The 20405-nt window shown below is 46.3% G+C and overlaps 1 protein-coding gene across 2 annotated transcripts in view; it reads right to left on the minus strand.

The window, feature by feature from the left end:
• The window catches only part of TRPC6 (transient receptor potential cation channel subfamily C member 6), a gene marked incomplete at both ends in the record, with an annotated part of 66917 nt that extends 47058 nt beyond the window's left edge, over window positions 1-19859 (minus strand). For both annotated transcript variants that reach the window (XM_084250935.1, XM_084250934.1), the window contains one exon: window positions 19693-19859. In XM_084250935.1, coding sequence (XP_084107061.1) covers window positions 19693-19859 — 167 coding nt within the window. The remainder of the gene's footprint in view (window positions 1-19692) is intronic.
• Between the last annotated feature and the right edge of the window lie 546 nt (window positions 19860-20405).

The raw sequence follows: 20405 nt of genomic DNA on the forward strand, positions 1-20405 counted from the left end.
ACACGCCGTTTCCCGTGGGAGGCAGAGCCCGAGTCAGAGATGGGGGAGGCATTTGCCCACCTGAGATTTTGCTGGCCTGAAAGAGGGCCACAAGCCAGAGGATGGCCCTGGCTCCCAAGCTGAGGGTGACCCTTGGGACAGATGGCAGGGAGGTGGGTCCTTGGTTAAGCAGCCACCGGACAGAGCTCTGAGTCACCCTGAGTGAACTTGGAAGCCAGTTCTTCTAGAATCTTCCCAAAATGCCAAACAGCTAATATTCTGGGTTTGGACTCAAAACAGAGAACCAGCCAAGAGTATATGAAATTCTGACCTACAAAACTATGAGATTTTATTTATATATATATATATATATATATATATATATATATATATATATATATATATGCTGTTACGTCACTGTGTGACAGTGCCGTGCAGTGGTAATTGAAAATTACACCCACTTTTGTAATAGACTTTTTAAAAGCAGTTTTAGGTTCACAACAAAATTGAACAGAAGGCAGATTGTCCCCAACCCCGACCCCCACGCATCACCTCTCCGGCCATCGGCGTCCTCCACCCGAGCCGCATTCCCCCCAAGGGAGCCCACTCATCACGCCTGTCACCCCGCGGTCACAGGTTGTGTTAACACTCGCTCTCGGTACTGCATTCTGCGGGCTCAGGCAAATGTGTAAATGATGTGTGTCCATCATTCTCATAACCTGCACGATCGTTGCCCTGCCCTAAAAGTCCCCTGTGCTCCGCCTGTCCATCCCTCTCTGCCCTCTCACCCTGGCGCCCAGTGCTCTTCGCAGCTCTGCCCCTTCCAGAATGTCACAGAGTCAGAGTCACACAGCAAGTAGCCTTTTCAGATTGGCTCCTTCCGCTCAGATCCCCTTAACCTGCACGTACATTTCTCCCCTGCCACGTAGTCTCACCCCCTTTGCTGTGGCTTTCTTTCCCTTTGTCTCTGTCATCCTTGCCAGGCTTGGGTGTGATGCTGCTCTCCACGGTGAGGTCCTATCTCAGCAAGGAGCTGTCAGTCTTAGTCTAAAGCCTGAGCCTAAGCCACTCAAGTCAGACCCCCTCGTGTGCAGGATTTACTGTAGCCCCTGCATTCTGCTTTTGGAGGGAGAAAAGCCCTCCCAGTTTCAGCTACTGCTCTCTGCCTGGGCCTCCAGTCTGTACCTGTTGGCTGTGGAGGCTGTGGGCCCAGGACGCTGGGCTGCGCCTCCTTCCTGCAGTGTGGACGCTGGGGCCAAGCAGGCCCAGGGCTGTTGCTGGCTTATCCACCAGCCTGTGCTCTGGGGGCTTGGGGAGATGCCTGGTCACCAATTTTGCTGTGAATGTCCATCAGCTTTTGGCTTTGCTAAACAGTTGCCGTGGTTGTTTATATGTGGGAATTTGAAGATATTTTAAAAGCCATGTTTCTCATGCTGGTATTTTCTCTGCAGAACGCTGGGCAGTCTAGTCTAGATGTAATTTTTGGAAAATTGCTTGTAAATATTACTCTTAAAATTTCAATTCACCCAGTGACTCCCCTTGCTAAAAATATATATAGTAGTAAGTTTCTCTGTAAAGAGAATTACTGAAAAATATATTTAATTACATCCCGGCTATTTCTTGGATGGCCTGAGGGTGCTAGTGAAGTGAGGCACTCTGCGTCATGCAGAGAGATTGTCCATTGAAGGCAACAGCCATTCGGAGCCAATCAGAAGTTTCAATGGAATCATTTATTTTTGTTCTGTGATTCATTATAGATTTAAAATACTAAATCATTTTTAAGCCTCCAGTTATGTCAAAATTCAGCAAGGAGTTGAGCCAGTTATATAAGAAAATGAAGAAGTTATTCAGAACTTCCTTAGTTCCTCTCAGCACTGAGCGATGCATGTGTGTGAGGCTTTCTGTTCTCTAGGAAATGCTGAAGTAATTATGGACAGCGGAAATGAGACAGCACAGGGTTAGAGGCGGAGAGGACTGCCCCAGGCCTTTGCTCTCCAGCTGCAGGGTGGCTGGGGCTGGGGAGGACAGCAGCAGATCAAGAGCAGATGTGGAAACAGAACAGCATCCGAGAGTCCAAGGAACAGTTTGACAACTAAGTAGATTTAGGTGGTCAAAGCAGTTGTCTTTTTAATTTTTATTATTCTGAAAGACAGAAAAGAAAGGAAATATGGGATATTCTTTACATTTCATTATAAAAAAGATCAGGTACGTTTTCCCCAGGCTTGTGAAGTTTTAAATGCCCATATTTAACATCCATACTTGAGTGTAATGAAATTCATTCTTGTTTAACGGTGTCCCCATAACTAAAATGATTGTTTCCCATAGTCTGTGTGAGAGAGAAGTCTTAGGCCGTGGCAGGCTGAGTGGGTGGGATGTGATAAAACCCTCCACACACAATTTCTGATTAGGGGCTCCACTCATGCTTGCTTTTGTCAAAGACAGCAAAACTCCTCAGAGTCTGCTCGCGGGAGGATGCCATTCCTTAGTCTCACTCCGTGCTGGATAAAACCAACATTACCCTATTTGTATTCTTTCTCTTTGTGTTCGCATGTTATGCAGCTGATAAGGGTGCGTAACATCTTGATATCCAAGATCTGCAAAGAACTCATATAACTCAACAACAAGAAAACAAATAATCTAGCCAAAAATAAAGAAAGAAAGAAATGGACAGAAGACCTAAATACATAGTTCTCCAAGAAGACATGCAGGTGGCCAAGGGGCAGATGACAATATGTTCATCATCACTTATTAGCAGGGAAATGATACCAAAAAGTGAGGCCTTTACCCAAAAGTGAGACGAGAAGTTTTGGGGAGGATGTGTAGGAAGAGGAGCAGACTTCTCACACTGTGGGGGGGGCAGGTAGGAGGTGGGGAATGTAGACTCGCCCAACTCCTGTGGAAAGCAGTATGGCGGACTTTCAAAATATTAAAAATAGATCTACATAGATCCAAAATTTCCACTCCTGGGTATCTACCAAAGAATGGAAAAACCTGTTAGTATTCAAGTAAGTCAAGAACTAAAGCTCAGAGCTTGCTGTCACACGAGCATGTCTAACTCTGCGACTCACAGTGTTCTCCGCACCTAGAAGGGGGGGACCTGCACAGAATTCTCCAGCAGAAACGGCCTACATAGTTTCTGTTACCTTCTAAAGTATCCCGACTCTGGAAGCCTAGAGTATCTGGAAATGGGTCCACTCTTGGACAATTCAGATGGGATTAGCAGTTCTGCGCTCTAAACTGTTACTGGTTGGTGGATTCTCTGCTAGAATCAATGACATATCCGTAGATGAACTCATAAAAGAATTGAAATTGGTACCATATTGTGTCTATTGGTTGACCATGCCTTGGAGTCTCGTGTCTTGACAACGGTAACTCAAGTACACAGCCAGCTGGGATACAGAGTCAAACAGAGGAGCAGGCTCCCTTGGGCACCTTCCCTGGACACCCATATGAATAGGAAATAAATTAATATGGGAATAAATGATAACTAACTCCTAGGAACTGAAAAAAGGGTAAACGGATTCAGTCCCACCAAAGAAGATAGTGTTCCTAACTGAACATCTAAAAGCATACTTTGCTAGGACAGAACAAACCCTGTTGGGTCCACTTGCAGACTTGTGTTATGTAGAGTAAATACTGATTTCAGCTGGCTGTGGGTCACCATTAGAATTTCCTGGTTAGACCCAGTTGTCTCCAGAAAACAATCGATGCTTTTATCATTGTTCTACCTTGAGTGAGTGCTTCAGTATCTAAAATTTAAACTATTATGCCTCCTAAAAAGTCACAATAGTTATAAAAATAATAATGTATAAAATATATATTATATAAAAATAATAACTGAAGAGAGAATAGTGTCTCGTAAAAAGTCAGAATATTTTTTCCACTGTGAAAGCAAGAACATAGTATCTAATTCAATACTTGGTTAACATACCAGAGTGTCCTAATGAAAGCCAGTTAGATAAAACTATCTTATGCTTAGCTTTATTTATTCAGCCCTAATATATCTCTTATAGTTTAGCTAACACACTAGAAGTCCCCCTCCCAAATATTGAAAGTAATTTTTAGTAGATGAAGGAGATCTTTGTCATGATTTGCATTTTGTTTTGTTTTTTTCCTGTATCACTGCATGCTTCAATTAGCCTTACCAAGATAGACCTTATTTTTGCATCAGTTACTAAACATAGGCATCAAATTTATCAGACTCATTTGTCCTGTAAGATCCCTGGTACTACCTACTTTCCTTTCATGCATTTGTTCTGCCTGTGACTATCAGCTTGTTCCACTCCATGAATAGGTCAATAAAGAAAATGAGAACATGAAGATGAATTTGAATTCACAGGAAACAGAAAAGTAATGGATCTAGCATTTTATGTGAGAACTCCTTATCATCACTCCGAAGTGCTAGGAAATAAAGTTAGCAACAACAAAGATTTCAATGGACTATAAAAGTCCCTCAACAACAATTTATTGAATAAATATATCCACAAATTAATAAGTGACTGAATAAAGTAACCAAAGAAATTCACTCTTTCCTGTAGTACCTAGAAATTTGGACAACTATTTCACCGCTTTGAGCTTTGGATTTTTCATTTACAAGATGCCATAATAGTACTTACTTTGCAAAACAGACCGAGGATTCAACAGGATGTATATAAAGCAGCCAGCACATCATCTGGGTAGCAGTAGATTAAAAAAAAAAAAAAAAGGGGGGGGGAAATGCAGCTGCAGGAAAAATTGAAAAAAAAAAGTTGATAAAATTCAACATCTATTTATGATGAAGAAAAAAGGTCTCTTACCAAACCCGGAATAGTAGGGAACTTCGACAAAACAAAGTTATTTAAAAAAAGAACTAGGAGATGCAAAAAGCCAATCGTAGCAGAGAAAGTCTTAAAGAAAAGGAACAAGCCAGGGAGACAGACTCACTTTATCCAACAAGGCTTATCTAGCACAGCAGAAAAAGACCAGGGGAGCAGAATAAGGTGCTATCAACAGACCTACAGACATTTTATAGGTAGCAGATGGTATCGCACATCTTCAAAGAAAGAACAGAATTTTCAACAGATGATACTGAGAAAATTAGTTTTCCTTATTGAAAAAACAACAAACACAAAATTTTACCTCTACCTTCCACAAAAACAATCCCAGGTAGAAAAATTACTTAAATGAGGAAAAAGAAACTACATGACTTTTAGGAGACAATATAAGAAGAAAAGTCTTTAGCTCAGTAGCTTTAAATGTCAAATTTTTATCACCAGACCTGGCCTCATCTCTCAGTTCCAGACTTATCCATCTGTCTCCTGATGCCTAGCAGGCGTCCAAAATGTAATATGGCCAGAAAGGCAGTCTTCTGTTCTACTGTTTTTTTTTTTTAAGATTTATCCATTTATGCACTCAAGAGCTGGGGTACAGGCCAGAGGTGTGGGGGTTGAGAAGATTCACCGGAGACAGAGTGGGGAGCAGAACAGGTGGGCTGAATGAATACTCTGCTGAGGGGAATAGTGGGTGAGACAGGAGAGGTCTGCTGCACCACGTGGGTTGCTCCCTGGCCGGCCAGGGATCAAACTCACACCACAGAGGCCGCAGACCGCCCACTAGGGCAGCGCTGTTATAACCCCTTGTGTCACCAGGGAGGCCCTCTTCTGTTCTACTTTTTTGGGTTACTCAGTTTTCCTTAGCTGAGGAAATGCGCTCCCTTACACCAGAATCCTTGGAGTAGTCCTTCATCTTTCTCTTCCTCACATCCAGTATCTGTAAGTCAATAAGCTTTTCAGTGGCTCAACTTCCAAAATGTATCTTCCAAAATGGATTTCTCTGGTCACTTTATTCAGTCACTTAGGTAGCACTGAAATGAGTCCATTCCTTATCAATACATGTTTCTAAAATCCTAAGCCTTTGTCCCTGTGTCCCCAATTTCTTAGAATAACTCCCTAACTGGTCTCTTTGCGGCCATCCTTGCCCTCTGTGCAAAGGTCCAGATAGTTTCTCAGAATATAAAACCGGACTGTATATTTACTTTGGTCAAAGACAAACAAACTCTAATGGTTTCCCATCACAACCTGAGAGTGTCAAACTCTTTCCCAAGGCTGATCAGGAACAAAACAAATAGGGAGGGAGGAGTATCTGTGACCCCCACTTCTCCCCACCTCCACTCTTCTCCAGCAACACGACCTTTGTCATCCTTGTATTTCTGGAACAATCGGGCTACTCCTGTCTCAGCGCTTCTCTCTTCACCTGGAATGGTCTTCCTCCAGGCCTCCCTGCAGCCGCCTCCGTCCTGCACTTCGCTCTGTGCTCGGGCAGCACCTCCTGGCCCGGCCTGGCCCTTTCCATCCCATCAAGTGATGTCCCTCAATGTCTGGGTTCGTTTAATGTATGTATGTAACATGCAGGCTCCAGGAGTAGGAAGTTGGGTGGAAACACTGGCTCACATCATGACTGTGAAAGTTTTGATAAACAAATAAATGATTGAGTGGATGAATAAGAGAAGAGACATAGGACAGAGTCTCAAAGCCATGGTCCCAGGTGGCGGGACACCAAAGACCCGTGGCCTTTTACAGCCAATGTTCTCAATATCCCCTAAGTATCTAGGAGTCCAGGGGCTCAATGTCACCGTAGCAAACTCAGGGAACAGCAGAGCAGCCGGGCCCTGTGGAGAGCCAGCCCCACGGCACAGACAGCGCTCTGCTGCCGCCAGTGGTGCTTCCCAGAACTCTTCTGGTACCTGGCTCAGAAACCCCCAAATCTAGGTTCTGACTGCTGAGAACATGGCCTCTGCAGATGTCGCACAAGCCCACCCCTAGGGCCATCCCTTCCTGTGAGAGCCCAGCCCTAGAAATGCCTCCTCTTGTCTGGAATTGAGACTGGACAGAAGACGGACTGTCCTACCGACTTCCAGGAGGCAGTCTCTGTGAGTGTTCCAGGTTTCTGACCCGAGAGACTGCCCCGAGCCAGACATATGCTAACAAGGGGCATATTCTTTCTCTATAGAGAAAGAAAATGCCTCTATAGAAAGCCCTCGAATTAGCTCATTTCATTTGTCATCATTTTGACACTGAGGAGGGAAAAAAAACATTGATTTCCTGCAAGAGCCACTGTCTGTATGGCCTCGTCAATTTGCCCCAGGGCAGTGTGGATTTTCTCTGGGGACCCAGTTCCCCCACAGCCCAAAGTTGTGCCCGAAGGTGTGCAGGCCTGTCTGGCTGCCCCAGTGGTGTGGGGGTGGTGGTGGTGATGTCCTGTGAAGGAAGCGGGTCCTTCCAGGCCTGGGTCCCGCCTTGTGCCTGGAGCTGCTGGCTGGGGTCCTGCTCCCAGTGACTTGGAGCTGGGGTAAGAAGGTGGGAAAATGAACAAATATGTTATTGTTTAACGGTAGAAGTGTTTGGGGTCTCTAGAGGTCTGGTGATGGTTTCATGACCAGAAATATGTGGTAGGAACTTAACTCTTGCTTCTATCAGTTAGCCCAGGGCGAAGCGGTTTTGTTATAGGACATTTTGCTTTAAGTCGCCATTTCCAGGAACTAATTGATAGTGAAGCGAGGACTCACTGTGGAGGTGTGTTTCCTTTTGTCTTAGCAGGTACTGTGCTCCTACGCTGCATTTCTTCCCTCCTACTCATTAGTTCCCAAAATTCAGGCTAGCACTAAGGAGCACTGAAATGAAGCGACTAGCCAGTTTTGACACTGAAATGCAACTGGTATGTCAATAAATACGCTACATTCAGGTGTCATCACACACACCTCTCACATATAACTGTCTCTCGGAGATGCCAATTATGACTGTAAGATTCCTTAAGACTCTTCAGAGCAGGCAGGTTTTACTACATACCCTTGTTATTTTTTTCAGTAATGGGCTAAAATAGCATCCTTAGAAAACTTAACACGGATCCAAATGACCTTCACCAAATTAGCCTCTGACATACAGTTCTCTCCATCCCTCTTGTCCAAGCTTTTAAAATTTACCATCTCATCTAATCATCCCAACAGCAAAGAAAATAGGTTTTATATTTGTCTCACAGATGAGGAAAGGCGTGTTGTCTCGCTGTGTTTTGTGGAGGTAACATTACTTGATACCACTGTGTGTGTTAGGTGTAGAGGTTCACATGTCTCCAAATAGGTGTCACCACGGCAGCCAGCACAGCGCCTACGCCCCACCACAGTCCTGTGCATGCCCCGCCCTTTGCCCCAGCTCTTCTCCCCTCTGGTAACCTCAGTTCTGGTGTCAGAGCCCGCAGGTTTGGATTGTTTATCTGTTCACTTGCTTCTGTATCATCTACTTATGACTGAAACCATCTAGTATTTATCTTTGGAAAGATAACCACTGTCTGCTTATGTAGAGTCACTGCAGCCTGGCTCATCCATTGCAATAAAATTGCTGTGGACCCTCCAAAATAAATAAATACACGATATAGTAAAATACACCACTAATATAAGAAAAGTAAGTTTGCAAATGAAGTAAAATCTTAGACCCTTCCTAGTTCTGGACACCAGTGGGGTCAGATGATTTATAAATTTGCAGTTTATCAATTTGCATGCAAGAACTAGGTGGTTAGAATTTTCCTGCACTAAGTGAAGTCAGGGCCCTCAGTGCACATTTCCCACCACGCAGCAGGCTAAACACAGCCCATATTTTTTTTTATTAGGATTTTATCTTCATTTATTTGTGCATATAAGAACTGGGGTACAGGCCAGAGGTGCAGGGGGTGAGAGGATTTGCCAGAGGCAGAGTGGGAAACATAATACGTGGATTGACTGAAATCCACTGCTGAGGGAAGCAGCGGGGAGACAGGAGGTCTGCTGTGCCATGTGGGTAGCTCTCTGCCCAGGGATCAAACTCACGCCTCAGTGGCTGGTGAGCTTGAAAGCACTGAGACTTTAACCCCTGTGCCACCAGGGAGGCCCCCAAGCCCATATTTGAAACACGCAATGACTTATATTTTGAAAAATAGAACAAAACCACCACACATCAGAATTTTCTAATTATCCAAAATTACTTGGCTCAAAATATTTTTATCACCTTCTATCTTAGTTGTTTATATGTCAAGAGTCAAAATAGTGCAGGAAACATTTGGACCAGGTGATAAAACTTCAGTCCATCCATTCTGGCATAGATATAACTAAGGAGGTGAGCCAGAAACTTCAGGGTTTGCTTTTGAGACATATCTTCTTTTCTTCATTTAGGCTTATTTATTTTACTGTTCCAAGAACAGATAGAGCAGTGGTTGATACTCCAGTTACAATTTGTGAAAGAAATTCGGATTGCCTAATTTAAAGACTTAGGTTTAATTAAGGTTCTAAAATGTCTCAAGCTGTTTATATTTTTTCTATAGTTCCCAGGTAGTTATTTTTCTGTTGGCATTGGGGACTCATACATAAGTTGAGTACGTATATTCGGGTGAAGATTGGGTCTAATTCAGGATTCTGGGCAGTCACTAGAGCAACATATGTGTAGGTGATATGACGTGAACATGGCTGAGAATTATAAATAGTCTCAGACTTTATCCAGCGTGATTTGTTTATGTTCAGTGACAGAAACAAAGTGAAAATATCAGGACCAGGAAATCATTCTTTTCGCCAAAAATGAAAAAGAAACTGAACTATGTATTCAGTTAACGTGAAAGAGAATCTACCTTAAGTCTGGGTTTACAGAGATTTAGGAGTAGAGTATTAAGGAGGAAGGAATATAGGGGTAATGGGGTGAAGCCTCATCAGAAAGAGCCCCTACATTCCGTGCCTGACTCAGCAGCCAGTGCCCAAGACCGTGAGCCTGTCTGAGTCTTTGGCATGAGCCTGCTCTGGCCTGTCAAGCTAGGATTTGGTCAGAAACCAAATCTCTCCTGACCTGTATTCTTCCCCATAACCTGTCCCACATCTGCCAACATCTGCCTACCTAGACTCTAGCCCCCGGCACCCTCTTTTTATGTTGGTTTTTGTTCCTCTCTGACTAGGCTTTGTAATTCTCTCCTTGGATCTTTATTATCATTATCATCCTTTTGCAAATTGGATGACTAAAAATTAAGATTGCACCATAGGCTGAATCCAAGCACCTCACTTCCAGTCAACACCTGCTGCCTTGCCCACCGTCAGGTCAGATCTTGTGGATGAGGATGTCAGTTGAGACCTAGCAGTGTCCGTCCATGCCCGTGAACATTACCGCCTCCACTGCTGATCACCCTAAGGTTAAGTCTGGCAGTACCATTCACAGCCAGAGAAGAAAGCATTGTAGAGAAAAGGACAGTCTGCTGAATCACTTTGAGAAGGGGGACATTGGCTCATTTGCCCAGCACATTTGTGGAGTCCCTGCCAAATGCTGGGAACCATTTACAGATTAGACCCTGGCCTCATGGAGTTGCCAGTCTACTGGGGGGTAAAAATAAGCCAGCGAACAGCATGAATCCAAGTAGTGGCTCACGTGCATGAGAGCCAGAAATTCTTAGGAAGTTATTTTCCTTTTCCGAGCCTGCACCTCACTTACATTGTAAATAATATAAACACAGGTTTGCTGTGAGATGCAAATAAGCCAATATAAGTAAGGCAAAAGATTGTTTTAGTCTTATCTGTGCTTGAAAGTCAGCTGGAGAATAACCTTCAAACCTGAGCTCTGGACACATCACAAAGGATAACATTTGCTTGTAATCTTTCACGCCTTGCCTTCTTTCTCTTTACTGTAACTCCAGCACAGAACACCACATTTCACTGACTCTAAGACACCTATTTCTCCCATTTTATCTTCTCTGGAATAGAGCTGTTTCATCTTCTGGCCCTCGCTGGTGTCACTCATGATCATGACATAGTTTTCATGACGAGTGCACATAGAAGCATTAACAGTCTCGGCATCCACATTTTCAGAATAGGTGAGAGTAGCTTAAAAATAAACCCTGGATGTAGTCGCTGAGTATTCCTCCCCAGTGTGAGACGCACATATGCATGCATATGTGTGCGTACGTGTGCGTACATGTGCGTGTGCACAAACTGGGGAAGCTTGGGTGTGGGAAGGTGAGGAATTGGATTGGCTCAGCTGTCATGGTCATAGGCGAGCTCTATGTAATTCCCAAGTCAGCTGAATTGCGTAGCACTGAAAGATTACAGTGGAGCCTTAGGAAAGCCTTAATACATTTCTGTTGTTTATATTTTCTTTATATATATATATATATATATATATATGCTTATATGATTCAGATCTGTATCTAATTAAGTATAAAGAACTGTTTCCATGGGTATGAAATAAATATCTAAGATATAATTGATAGCATTCTTTGCTTTTTCTTTTAAGGTAGGTAGCCTATCAAGACAGGTTAGAATTGCTAGAACCTTCGACACCGTGGAATAGCACATTCACGGCTGTCAACACGGTGCCTTGCTCAGAAACTCTTCGACAGGCCTTGTTGAAGGAAAGTTGTATGTCCTTAAGGATGGAACAGCGTCTGGGCCTGCCTAAGGCGCCAAGAACAGGGGTCTGGAAGGAAACGTTGCCCTCAGTGGTAGTGGGGCTCTGCACGCCAGCGTGTCATAGCCCCCTGGCCCCTCCCATCTGCTCACAGCAAAACTCTGATTCCAGGAAGCTAACATAGTAATAACTGGTAAATGTAAGTTTTATCTATAACCGTTTCACTGCCCAAAAGGAATTTTTGAAATGAGCTTTAGAAATCATGTCATTTCCATTCTATTCTAACTCTTGAGATAATTTGTGGGCCATTACCAAGAAGAGAACTCTCCAGCTCCTGCCCGGCCCGCCCGCCACCTGCCTGCCCGCCACCTGCTCGCTCGCTACCTGCCCGCTCGCTACCTGCCCGGAGAGATGCTGTCTGCGCTGCAGACCAGGGCTGCATCTGAGATGCCGAATCCGCTGGGCTGGGCCATCATTTTAAGATGACACCCCAACGCCGGGACTGATTTCTGGCATCATACAGTTTCAGATGAATACTCTGTAAACCGATTTGAACCTGATGCGGACCCCACAGCGCCATCTCCAACCCGGTGCTGTGTGGGGGGCGTCTTTTCTCCTGATAGAGGCTGCACCTGGGCACAGGCGCAGTTTCCTCCAGCCAGAGCTCAGGGACAAGGACAAGAAAGTTTCCTCTCTTGCAGTCTTTAAAGAGGCATTATCGGTTTGCAGACCCTTTGGCAAAAACCTATAGATTACTTAGTTTCAGGCATTCATAATCTGCCTTCTGGTGGTGACTGGCAGTCTTCAAGACCTAGTGTCACTGTCTATCAAGATAAATCATAAGGTGGAATCGTCTGTCTGTTTCTTCCCATTTCCATCTGCTATTAGCTGTATAACCTTTGGCTAGTCACTTAACCCCTTTTGGTATGACTTTTTCTTTCTTGTCAGTAAAAAGAAGCTTTAAAGTCGTGAATGTGTTTGAGCATTAGGTGAGTTGATGCCAGGAGCCCGGCCAGGAGGCCAGGAAGCCCCTCTGCCATTTCCATCACTGGGGACATAATTATATTAGACCAGCATGGAAAGGAGAGACAGATCAATAAACTCATGACAGAAATGGACTGGAAAGCTTGATCTTCAAAGATGACTAAGATTTCAATAGAAAGAGAGGGCAGAGGTTAAACACATTTATCACTTTTACTCAAACCTCTACTCCGTCTTCTCCCCGCACCCAGAATATGACTTAGTGACTTAGTTATAATGAGCACAGGGCAAGGCAGAGAAGAGCCAGTCTGCGGCTTCTCAGGTGCCCGTGAGAAGGGAGAAGGAAGGGAATGCCCTCCCCAGGAACACCAGTCGCCTCCTGCCCCGCTCTGCGCCGGCCCTGCCCCAGCAGCGAGCTGGTGTGGGAGGCGGGCGGGCTGGGTCGTGGCCAGGGGCCCACCAGGCCAGGCCACACGGCCTGCACCATCTAAGATGTGCTGTTTGGCAATTTACCAGCTCTGTCATTTTCTGAACGTTGTTTAAACATTTGCAAATTTCAGCATTGGCATTTATAAAATGGACATTAAAAATAGCCAAATGACTGCTCTGGAGACAGCTAGGAAAGGGCCTGTGAGAGCATAGATTTAAAAAAAAAAAAAGAAAATGTTGGTGCTCCCAAGTGTGTGTGAGTGTTCCGGATCAGTCCCCCGCAGACACAGCTACTTGGATTAAGCTGTAAATAACTACTGGGTTAAGCTAACATCATTTCTCCTCTTTGTCCTGCCCGAGTTACCTCAATTAGGTGGGGACACGTAAGCCACAATCATGTTGTCGGCGTGTCTGTCACATTCATTTCTTTATGCTTCTCTAAACAGGCACTCTGTAAGAAATGTGATTCAGTCCGTTCAATGGCTTAAGTCTTGAAAGGCATACCGAATTCAAATGCCAACGTGTCATGGAAATTTGGCATATAGATGAGTCCTTCTCCAAATCCTGAAAGTCAGCAGAAGATTCCTAAACAAAGAGCAATCACAAATGGTGATTTTCTCCAACTGGGTCCAATTATATTTAGCATTTTTTGTGAAAGAAGGAGAGAAACAAGAATGGACTAAGAAAACACTTCCCTTTTGTGACGTGCTCTCGGAGAGGCAAAGCCGAATTGCCTTATGAAGTTACTTGTAATAACTCAAGGGATATAATTGTCTGGAGAAAAAAATCACGCAGTGACTTCTTAGAGGGAAACAGACATTCTGTCCAGGACTGAGTCAGGCCTTTCAGCACATCTGGCCATAACCACACGACCTACAGAGTTGACCCCCGACAAGAAACATTTCATGATGATCATCTTAGAAACAAAACAAGGGATTCTTGCCATGCAGAATACAGACCTTCAAGGTGGTCAATTAGAAGAACCGCCACCCCGGTTAAGCCACATGATAAATGACTGGGGATGTTCATTCCTAAATGAGGAAGGGGAAGAAAATCCAAAGGTGATTTTTACACTTGCTTTTCCCCTACTGGTGGCTTCGAAACTGCAAACCATTAAAAGGACATATATGAACAGATAAATATAAAAAAAGTATAAGAGATGTTCAAAGAGACATATCTCCCAGATCTATGGAGCAAAAAATGGGAAAGAGAGAAGTACTAAGTGTATAAAAATTTGATTTGAGGGGCCTCCCTGGTGGCACAAGGGGTTAAGACGCAACTTATGCAGCATGACTTCGATCCCCAGCCAGGGAGCTGCCCACATGGCGCAGCAGACCTCTCCTGACTCCTCGCTACTCCCCTCAAGAGTGAATTCAGTCATTTCGCCTGTTCTGCTCCCCACTCTGTCTCTGGTGGACCCTCTCACCCTCCAAACCTCTGGCCTGTACCCCAGTTCTTGTATGCATAAATAAATAAATCTTTAAAAAAATTTGATTTGACTCCTAAGGAGGCCTGCAGTGTAAAGTCCTTGTAGAGAGTAGTGTGCCCTATCAGAAATTAATGTCAGAAAACATTTGCTAGCCCCCATAAGGAAATTGTTCATTTCTTTATTTATACATGAAATGTGTTCAAGACACATGTTTTTTACCTAGAGAAAGACTCTGGGGGATTTTATTTATCCGTGGTCTCTGACACTGGGTAGGTTGTCTCTTACATCAGGAGTTTGTCCACAGTGCGGATCTAGAGTTCACAGATAAATTTCATCCGAAACCTTCCTGAAGTCGGAAAAAAGGATCTGTGACCCATTAAAAAAAGAACCTCATTTTTATTTCATCATTTGAAATAAAGGGTAGAATTTAAAAATCTCTGGGTTTCGCCTAGGGCTGTGATTCAGTGATCTGCTACCCTTTAAAGACCGATCCCTTTTTGTCCATATTCATGTTTTCGAAGATCCCCTCAGCAGTGGGTCACCCACTGACTGTGTAAAACACTGCAGCACTAACTAGAGAATAAATGATGCCTTTATGTGAAAAGAAAGACCACAGTGCTTAGAGGCTACCCGGCATATAACCTAAGTATCAGAACATACTAGGAGTACATTTCTGCTGTACATATTTTGAATTTTAAAACTTACTCCTTAAAACCCCTGTATTTTGGTTTATCTGAAATATTTTTTTTTCTCCAGTAATCTGCAACTTCTCTATGACTTGCTAAATGGGTGTGCTTTTTTGATTCACACTAGTATTACCTTCTGTGATAAACATGAGAGTTCATCCTCTCTGGAAAGTGTCACACATTATCTATTCAAATGCCGCCTCTCCCTGTTTTCTGCAATTTCTCCTTCTGTTCCAGGACTCAAAAATGTTTCTATTTTTATTTTTTTATGTCTCTACATTCTGAGTATTGTCAGTTCTGCTGTGGTTTTGCATTTTAACCCTTCCATTGAGTTTTTATTTCAAAATGATCTTTTGTTTATAGATGTTTCTATTTGTTGTTTAAAAGATAATTCTTATTCTTTCATAGGGTTGAGTCTCTTCTTGGGGACTGTCCCACGTTACACATGCTCACTTGATATTCTCTGTCCCCTGCTCCCGCCTCAGGTTCTCAGAAATCTGCTCTGCCGTTGCCTCTCCTGCTGCCTCTCCCTCTTGGTTGATCATCTCCCTGTGCATCTTGTCAAGCACGCAGCGGCTCCTTTAGCAAGGAGGGGCTGGCTGTGTTTTTGGAGGTCCTCGGCAGTCTAGTGGGCTGGTGCTGTTCTTTCAGAACCATCTTGTGTTTTATTGTTTTGGAGGCCTGGGGGTATATTTTGGCTTGAAGACGAAATGCTCATGTGCCAACTTCACAAGAAGAGGCCCTGGGGAAGAGCTCTGTCCCTCTTTTCACGACAGTTTTTCATCCATGTGCTGGGGGCAATTTTCTAACCTGACTTTCATTAAAATATGGTCTGGTTTATGCAGGAGGCAGGGAGGCCTCAGTTCCACCTGTTCACCCCATCGGGGCAGAGGCCTTCTTAGTTTTATCCCACCCCAGAGCTCATCTGGACGTCCTGCCTCTCGGGGTCACTCAGACCCAGAGCCCCCAGCCAGCCACAGTATCGGGTCCCAGATGTGCTCTGGCTTTGAACTTTCTGGCTTGGGCACAGGGCAATAACCCTTTTTTTTTTTTTTTTTTGTTTTTGAAACTGGGCAGTGTTTCAAAATCACTTAAACCATTTTCTGTGGTATTGCTTGGTATGTTAGTTACAAATTTTTCAGTTATGTCAGACTATTCTCTAGCCAGAGCTTCAGTTTCTAGACAGTTTATTGCTTCATTATTTCTAATGAAAAGGACTAAATTCAATACAAGGACAATATTCAATTAGATCTGAAGCAGAATTTTTAGTGGACTGTGTTTCAAATCTTGAGAATTTAGAAGCCCTTAAGGTTGGTGTTTTTATGTCCTTATTCTTCCCTGTGCTCAAAAGTGATGGACTAGAGAGATTTGTTTTTAAGTTCTAAATAAAGGGACTCTCTAAAATACCTCCTGGAATCCTGGCAGGACAGGGACTGTTTCTTCCTAGCCACCATTAGAAACTGACCACAATAGAGAGTATTAATTGATTTCAATTAAAATTTGCAAAACGAGAGAATCTGAATCTTTTTTCTTCTAAACACCATTTTAAAACGTTACTTACTCTACTTAGGCCTGAATTGAATATGTAGCTATTCTTAACCAAGTAATTTGCCACAATACTCAGAAGTAAAAGCCTCACATGTAGAAATCTTTCTACGTTATTGAACTATTCGATATTAAGTGATTTTTAGCACACAGTGTTTATCCCACAGAAATGACAGATTGAAAAATGCTGAGATCTTTTAAGGGGGAAAAATCTCACTGATTTGAGAAAATAGCAATACCCATATTTAAAGTGAACTCGCAACTGCCATTATCTCAAATAATGTACCTCCCACTCTGGGAAAACATAAGAAATTGTGTAAAATTGTAAGACAGAGCACAGGGAAGCCTTATCTGCCCCCTCTAGGAGAGGGACTGGTTTTCTTTACCCATGCTCAGTCTTCACAGGTGTGAAGTGCTATTGTTTATTGGTTAAAACATTCCAGGTAATTGACTGGAAAAAAAACAAACAAACCCTAAAAACTGACAGTGTAAACTGGTGAAAAGTAACCATTTCCTTTCAGAATGATAAATTCACACACGACCACACTCGATCCTGAAGTGTGGCTCCCTCTTAAGTTGGTCCTGGGGCCTCTGACTTGACGCGTCATGTTCATGATGAACTGAAGCACATTAAAATATTGCTGCTTATCCCTCTGTTGCCCAAGTGTTTCCATGGAAAGTGGCCTGGGATTCTGAACAAAGGGGGGAAATGCTTATTCTCTAGAGAATAGATATTGTCAAGAAGTAGATAAACTAATAAGATAGAGAGCCGGCCTTGAAAACATTGGGAAGTTTTTAGGACAACATGAAATTACTTTTAATTTTTAGAATGTTTTAAATGAGGCACCGTTGTTTTACATTCTTGTTAATATTTGGCAGGGTGGGATTTCTCTCCTCAGGTGTGGTCACTGAAGCTCTCCCGCCGCTAAAATACCCGCAGTCCTCCATGGCAGTCCACTGTGCTCCCCCCCTTCCTTCCTGGGTGCCTCAGAGCCATGGCCTGCTTTCAAGGGTTGGTTTGAAACTTCGCCTGGCCCTCTGTTAGGGCCTCTGTATTCCACCTGTAGTGACATCATCTTGTATTTGTCTTTCTCCTTCTGACTCACTCCACTTAGCGTCACCCCTTCCAGCTCCACCACGCCACAAAGAGCACATGTTTATCTTTTTGATCCCTGAGTAGTATTCCATTGTGTAGATACACAGCATCTTCTGGATCTACTCATCTGTTTTGGGGCACTTAGGTTGTTTCCGTATCTTGGCTGTTGTAAACAGTGCTGCAGTAAACACAGGCGTGCAGGTTTCCTTTCCTATAAGTGGTTGTGTGTCCTGGAAGTAGAAATGCTGGGTCATATGGCAGATGGATTTTTAATCTTTGGAAGACTCTCCACACTGCTTTTCACAGGGGCTGGGCCAGTCTGCATTCCAATAGGAAGTTACTACTTTATTTGCTGTTCATTTCTGATTTACTATGCTTCAGTCTCTCATCACTACGATGCAAATGCAAGTCTTTAAAATCAAATTATTTTTTCCAAAAAAACAGTTCCTGGTGATTATAGAATCATCAGATGATAAATAAAAAGTAAAGCTTTTATTTAAAAGACAGTTTATTTTTTTTAATAAACAGCACATATTTTTAAAGTGGCTTAACTTAGCCACAGGTAACACCGCAAACATCACCCTCGGGCGTAGTGATCTCAAGCGTAAATCGAGAAAATGGACCATCTATGTTTTATTTTAATTTATTTTTTTTTTTTAATTATTTTTTTTAATAGAGGCATGTTTTTTTATTTATTTATCTATTTGTTTGTTTGTTTTGTCTATACATGCACTGGGTACAGTCAGAAGCGCGGGAGGGTGAGAGAATTCACCAGAGCCAGAGCGGGGAGCAGAACAGGCAGAAGGACCGAAGTACACTGCTGAGGGGAGCAGCGGGCGGCAGGAGAGGTCTGCGCGCCATGGGGGACCCTCCTCTGGTGGCCGGGGAGCAGCCGGGGATCGAACCGGCGCCGCAGAGGCCGCGGGCAGCTTCGCAACCCAGCGCTCAACCGCTGCGCCACCGGGGAGGCCCGGACCATCTATGTTTTAAACATGGGCCCTCAAAGCCGATTTGAAAATAGCATCTTCAGAATATCCAGGACTGGTCTGTTTTTCCATTTTTTCCCTGGCCTGTGTCTCCGTGCTCACTCAGAGGGGGGCCCCCCCGCAGGGCCTGCCAGATGACGGGGTCCCGGGCCGTGGCCTGCTCCACAGGCTGCGCTTGGGGGGTCCCGGGAAGGTGAAGGGCCCGGGGACAGTGTCCTGGAGTCGCTGGTGCTGGTTTCACCATTTCGTGGGTCAACTAACGATCACTGACGTCTGCAGCTTAAAATCAAGGGTCAGTTTTGGGGCACAAGAAATAAGTCAACTCTTTCGAAAAGGAGGAAAAGAAGTAACAGTAAAGGCTTCCAAACTGCAGAGCGCGGCACAAGCAGAACCTGAGCCAACTTTTTTCTTTGATCTGGGGGGAAAGTGAGGTGTCCTGATCCCGCGCAGGGGTGGGGGCGCCCCCACCCCTCTCGGGAAGCAGCCAGAACTCTCTTGCGAGGAAGCCCCCCGAGCTGGACGGCCAGCGGGGCACGGAGGGGCGGGGTGCCCGCCAGCCAGCCGCAGGCTACCCCGGGCGTGGGGAGGGAGCGTCTTTGCCACCCCGTGAGTCTGCGCCCCCACATTTCCAGACTCTGGAGTACGGTCGGCGGTGCCTTAGCGCACCGTGCAGTGCCCTTCCCCGCGCTCCTGCTGCGCGCGAGCTTCTGGGCCGGCCCTCGCCGTCCGCCCTGGACACTCGGATCAGCCCCGAGCAGGGGCCACTGCCCGGGGCCCGCGCCCGCGCCGGGGCCGCCCTCCCGCGCGCCGGAGCTCCGGCGGCCAGCGGCCGAGGCGGCGGGTCCGGCGCCCCGGGGTGGGGCGGCGCGCGCGGTTCCCGCTCGGGCGCGGCTGCGTCCCGGGCGCGGGCCTGAGGCTCCGGCGCTGACCGAGCCGTCGGCGCGGCTGTCGTGGACGGGGCGGGCGACGCGCGCCAGCACTGCCCGGCCCTGGCCCGCGGGGCGCGCGCTCTGCCGGCTCGCCGGGGCGCACACGGGCGTGCAGCCCGCCGGCCTGCCCGGCCCCGCGCCCCGCGCCCCGCGCCCCGCGCCCCCCGCCCGGCCCCGTGCCCGGCCCCCCGCCCGGCCCCGCGCCCCCCGCCCGGCCCCCAGTCCCCCGCCCGGCCCCGCGCCCCACTTACTGGAGCGGGTAGTAGCCGCAGGCGGGCGGCGCGGGGGGCTGCGCGCCGCCGTCGTCCGCCGGGCCCGCGTCCAGCAGCAGGCAGTCCCGGCTCTCGTTGCGCCGCGCGCCGCCCGCCGCCCGCGGGGAGCTGCCCCTGCGGGCCCCGAACGGCGGGCTCCGGCTCATGGCGGGGCGCGCGGCCCGCGGCCGCTCCGGGAGGCGCCCCGCGAGTGCGGGGAGGCGAGGCGGGGGTGCGCACGCCCGGCCGTCTGGCCCCGCGTCCCAGCCCGAGGAGCGCGGGGGCCGGGCCGGGGCGCGCTGCGGGGACCCGAGCAGGCCGCGGGGCGCCGGGGGCGACTCGGCAGCGCTGGCGGGCGGGAGCCGCGGAGCGCGGAGCCGAGTTTCTATGTCAACGAGCCCGGCCCGCGCTCCCGCCTCCCGCGGCGCCCGGCGCTCCGCACCTTTAAAGGCCAGTGACGCGCGGGGGCGGCGGGGCCGGCGGGGAGCCTGCGCGGGGAGCCGCGGGAGGGTCCCCTGCCCCCGGCCTGACGCCCGGACTTTCCAGGAAGCCTCCCGGAAAGACTGGAGAACCGAAGAAACTTTCTATAATTTATTTTTATTTTATATATTTTGACATCATTTTTCATTTTTGCACAGGGCATGCATTTCCATCTCGGTGAGAGTCCCCGTGCAATCCCCACCCCCTTGTTTGAGCCTAACCCCTCCCCCTGG

Source organism: Talpa europaea, assembly GCF_964194135.1.
Source record: "Talpa europaea genome assembly, chromosome: 12".
Lineage (NCBI taxonomy): Eukaryota > Metazoa > Chordata > Mammalia > Eulipotyphla > Talpidae > Talpa > Talpa europaea.